The 5,000-nt window shown below is 37.0% G+C and overlaps 1 protein-coding gene across 1 annotated transcript in view; it reads right to left on the bottom strand.

Moving 5' to 3' along the window:
- ubl7b (ubiquitin-like 7b (bone marrow stromal cell-derived)) overlaps window positions 1-5,000 on the bottom strand; it is a 15,601-nt gene that overhangs the window by 4,693 nt on the left and 5,908 nt on the right. The window contains exons 2-7 of the mRNA XM_042774776.1: window positions 1,662-1,839; window positions 1,479-1,598; window positions 1,254-1,395; window positions 254-312; window positions 120-177; window positions 1-44 (exon numbers count right to left, since the gene is read on the bottom strand). The exon at window positions 1-44 is cut by the window's left edge and continues 69 nt beyond it. Of these exons, the coding sequence (XP_042630710.1) occupies window positions 1-44; window positions 120-177; window positions 254-312; window positions 1,254-1,395; window positions 1,479-1,598; window positions 1,662-1,836 (598 nt within the window). The 5' untranslated portion in view covers window positions 1,837-1,839. The remainder of the gene's footprint in view (window positions 45-119; window positions 178-253; window positions 313-1,253; window positions 1,396-1,478; window positions 1,599-1,661; window positions 1,840-5,000) is intronic.

Below are 5,000 nucleotides of genomic sequence, written 5' to 3'. Positions count from 1 at the left end.
CCAGGATGATGGCGTTGACCAGTGCTGGGTGAGACTGGATCAGCCTGTGGGGGGGGATGGAGATCATGTTCACGGAGGCTCCGTGGGGGACTGTACCTGTGTGTGTTCACGAGACTCACATGTCCAGCAGCTTGGGGTCTGTGAACTGAACGAACAGATCCTTATCCTGGAGCACACCTGCAAAACCAGCGAGCTGATGAGAGACGGACCGAATCAAACGCTCGAGCTGCAGTGTGCTTCACAGTCGTCCTACCTAAAGCCACGGGGTCCGAGCTGAGCCCCGGCGAGGCCACGATGATCCTCCAAACCACACTATTCTGAATCACCCACCATATCAAAACACCTGCAACCCACGCGAGTCTGATTCACTCACTCATGATCATTTGTGATATATGAACAGAAAAATAAATAAACAAATAATAATAATAATAATAATAATAATAATAATAAGTCACTGACATGATTACACAAAGCTAAACGGTCTTAAAAACAGACATGAAAAACCATCATAGGAAATGAATGAGAAATACAGCAATTACATACAATCTACAAACCACCCATAATTAAATAAACAAACATCAAAAAAAAAAAAAAAAAAATTAAAAAATAAAAATATAATAATATAAAAAAAAAAAATATAATTTATATGTGTGCTTTTCTTTATTTTTATAAATTTAAATAAAAATATTTTAAATAATTTTAAATGCATTTATTTATACATTTTTGGTCTAAAATCTACAAATCACCCATTTTCCAAAATGTAAAATTAATAATTTAATAATTGTATGCATATATTTATATGTGTGTGTTTCTATATTTTTATGTGCATTTTTAAGTATTTATTTATTTTTAAATACCTTTGATATATTTTTAACAAACAATATAAATGAGTGAAATTTTACTTTTTTATATTTGTATTTTTTTTTTTTTTACATAAAAATAAATCATGCATAATTTAGATGCAAATATTGTATAATACAAGTAAATTACCTCAAAATACAAAATATTAAATAAATACTACTATAACAAGATATTACATACATTTCAAGAATAAATGAATGAATGCATGTGGAACACCAGAGGGTTGAAAAAGAAACGTGTTAAATCAGTTTTCACACTATGTATGGATGCATTTTGCAAATTCTTTCAAACATTCATTCTGTGGTTTATTGTGGACTCAGTAATGAAAAAAAAAAGAAAAAAAATAAACAAAAAAAAAAAATTAAAATCCATAATTTACCTTCCATTCTAACCTTTCATTTTTCAGCAGAACTGTAATGTATGAGCGACAGGTCGAATGTTGAGTGAGTACCGCGTCTCTGTAGGCTCCGCTGGAGAGCAGAGCAGCCTGAAGCGTCCTGAACTCTCTGGCAGCAGCAGATCTGTTCACCGGCTCTGTGTGAGGAACACAAACACACACACACAGTCATCACCGCTGACACACACTTCACAGACATCAGAGCTCCGCTCAGACATACCAGGCTTGACCTCCGGCTCCGGCCACGTCTTCTTGATGATATGAAGCGTCGACCCAGACTTGATCCCGTAGGAGTCTAGCGTGAGCTCATCCTTCAGCACGCAGCCGCAGTGCACGAAGTCTGAAAACACAGCAGCGTTAGACACAGCGCGTCACAGCAGCGCTGCTTCTGAAGCAAACCCACCTATGAGCTCGGGGTCGGGCAGCGCATTGCACAGCTGCGCTGAGATCAGCTGCTTGAGCGTCGACACCTGATATCCTCCGGGACACACGTCTCCAGGTTCAGCGTCGGGAAACTGAAACACTTCCTTGGGTTTATCGCTGAGTTTCAGGGAGAGATGCCATGCTGAGCTCTCCATATCCTGAGAGAGAGAGAGAGAGAGAGAGAGAGAGAGAGAGAGAGAGAGAGAGAGAGAGAGAGAGAGACTTTGACTTTTAACATCTCTTTATTTACATTCTATACCAGACAAGTATACACCTTCAACACATTAATACATAAATAGCAAACCCTAATAAAAAACTCTTTAAAAAATTTTTTTTATAAAAATGCTTCTTTTACAGCAATACATCACATCCTCCCTCTTCATTGGGTTTACATAGAACATTTTCAACACCCCATACATAGAAAAAAGAATCAGTATCATTCACCAGTTCATAATACTTATACTCCATAACCAGCCTACTCTTTACCAGAGCTTTGAACATGTCCAAAGGATCATTTTCACTATTGCACTGCATTTTTCTCTTTCTTGTCAACCACATTGCCATTTTTGCCATACCAAATAAAACATTTATCAGGACAATTTTGCTTTTATTTGAGGTGTTATATTTTGGACCAAAAATAAACAAAAACATTTGTAAAAAATAAAACCAAAATCATGACCCAGGTTATTTAACACACCCATAATTCCTGCTAGCCTGGGACATCCAATAAATATATGAAACACTGTTTCCGGTAGCCCACAAAACAAACACTCTTCTCCTTGTAAAGGATTAAGATGAACTTTATAACGGTTTGTTGCTAAACTCCAATGAGAAATCCTCCATTGCAAGTCTCCACTTCTTTTCTCAAATTGGTTTCTTATACAACGTCCTCCAACATCCTTTTGGAGAGGCCTCTGATTCAAGTAAATTAGTCCATTTGGTCTCTGGAATATCTTGCAATGCTCTTAAATTTAAGTATTTTACGCATACCAGATAAAATGCCTTCTTAGATATTGTGTCAAAATGACTGATTTCAGGTATTTTAAAAGACAGCAATCTTCCATCACCCTCCTGCCAATCTCCTACATTTACACCCACCCTGATGCTGGGGAAAACAGTTTCAACCACCCTTTTCTGCTTGCACAGGTACATTAAAACACTCCTGCAATTCAGCTAATAATTTTTCAACAACCCTAACAGAATGAACACCAATCTTCGAGGCCAGTTTTTCCGCAGCAATCCATTTGCCCCCCGACTGAAGCTGACCGATTTTACATATTCCTGCTTTAACTAAGCTTATACATACACCTTTAGATTTTAACATCACACTAGATAAAAGAGGATTAAAAATCAAAGGTTCTTCCAGCACCCACTCATGGGTTACTTCAGACAGCTCTCTTTTAATCATGAATATTTGCCACACATTTAAGACTGATTCATAAAAAGAAGGGAGTCCATTAAAATCTACTTCCTTCAAATTCATTAAGAATAGGTGCCTATCCAAGTTCATCCGCCCAACTCTTCTTAATAAAGCACAAGCTATTTCAGTCCAGTTCTGCGGCTGATTATATAGGAGTCTTTTCACAATCTGTAGTCTGAACGCAGCGACCTTGGACTTAATGTCCATGAGGCCTTGACCTCCTTCACTTAACTGCAGGTACAGTACTGATTCTCTTAGCCAGTGTTGTCCATTCCAAAAAAAATTTACCAACACTCTCTGAATTTCTTTAATAAATCCATCTGGTGGATTTAAAACAATTAATTTATGCCATAAAATAGAGGCCGCAAGATTATTAATGACCAATACTCTCCCTCTATATGATAATTGAGGTACAATCCAATTCCATTTTGATACCCTCTTACAAATTTTATCATTAACACCTTCCCAATTTTTCCTTTGGTATTCTTCTGAACCCAAAAAGATGCCTAAAAACTTAAATCCCTCCTTTTTCCCACCTTACATTTCCAGGGATAACAGGTTTTACATTGATATGACAACAATCCTCTTTTTCAGTACACCAAAAAGCTTCAGTTTTGCTCCAGTTCAGTTTAGCAGAAGACGCTCTCTCATATAAAGAGATACTGTAAATAACAACATCAATATCTCTTTGATCTTTCACGATCACAGTTATGTCGTCTGCATATGCTGTTAACTAAAACGCATTGCAGCTACCATCTCCCTTTAGACCAGACATGTACTTTATCAACATACATAGGAGTGGTTCATCTGATAATAATCACAACAAATGTAATACAGGGCATCCTTGTCTTATGCCTTTAAGCAAACTTATTGGTTTACTTAACCCACCACCTATTTTTTAGAATACAAGAGGCATTCATATATAAGAGTTTGATCCACGACATAAAACCATCTCCAATACCCAAAAGCAGTCATTGTATCATACAGAAAACCATGATCCACTCTATCGAATGCTTTTTCCTGGTCTAAGAACAGAAAACCAACATTCACTTCATGTAGTTTAGTGTAATCTAAAATGTCCCTGATCATAAAAATATTATCATATATGGATCTTTCCGGTATGCAGTAGGATTGATCTTGATTTATTACATCTCCTAATACAGTTTTCAGCCTATTTGCCAACACTTTAGCTATTAGCTTATAGTCCGTTGTTAAAATTGACACAGGCCTCCAGTTTTTAATATCACTCAAGTCCCCCTTTTTCGGTAATAATGTTAATACTGCCCGTTGGCAACTTGTGGGAAGGCGTTTTTCTTTAAAACACTCTTGGATCACCTCATACAAATCTCTTCCGATGTAGTTCCACATAGCTTTAAAAAAGTCCACTGATAGTCCATCAATTCCAGGGGCTCTTCCCGCCTTCATCTGTTTAACGGCATCAGTCAACTCCTCAAATAATACAGAACTGTCCAAAACTCTCCCTCTGTGTTTTAGTGAGAGAAGGCAACTGCTGCAGTATCTGTGAAACACATTCAGGATCCGTTTCTTCCTTTCTATACAAGTTTGAGTAAAAGTCCACCGCAATCTTTCTCATTTCTCTTGCCTCAAAAGTCTTTTGTCCATCGGGTTTTGTCAGACAATACATTTCATTTTGTTGTTTTGACACCTTTTCTAAATTAAAAAAATATGCAGTGGGAGCATCAATCTCATGAACAGACATAAATCGTGATCTTATCAGGGCACCTTTTGCCCGCACTTGCAACAAATCTTCTAGATCTCGTTTCTTTTCACCCAACATGCCAGCTGAACATGCATTAGATTCCTGAATCATACCAGATGTAATATAAAAAATCTCTTGTTCTATTTCAGAAATTTTCTGTTTTATTTTTCTTGTTGAAA

The sequence above is a fragment of the Cyprinus carpio genome, chromosome A18 (genome assembly GCF_018340385.1).
Source record: "Cyprinus carpio isolate SPL01 chromosome A18, ASM1834038v1, whole genome shotgun sequence".
NCBI lineage: Eukaryota > Metazoa > Chordata > Actinopteri > Cypriniformes > Cyprinidae > Cyprinus > Cyprinus carpio.
Note: the sequence above shows the minus strand (reverse complement) of the source record. Positions and strands in the feature narration are given on the sequence as shown.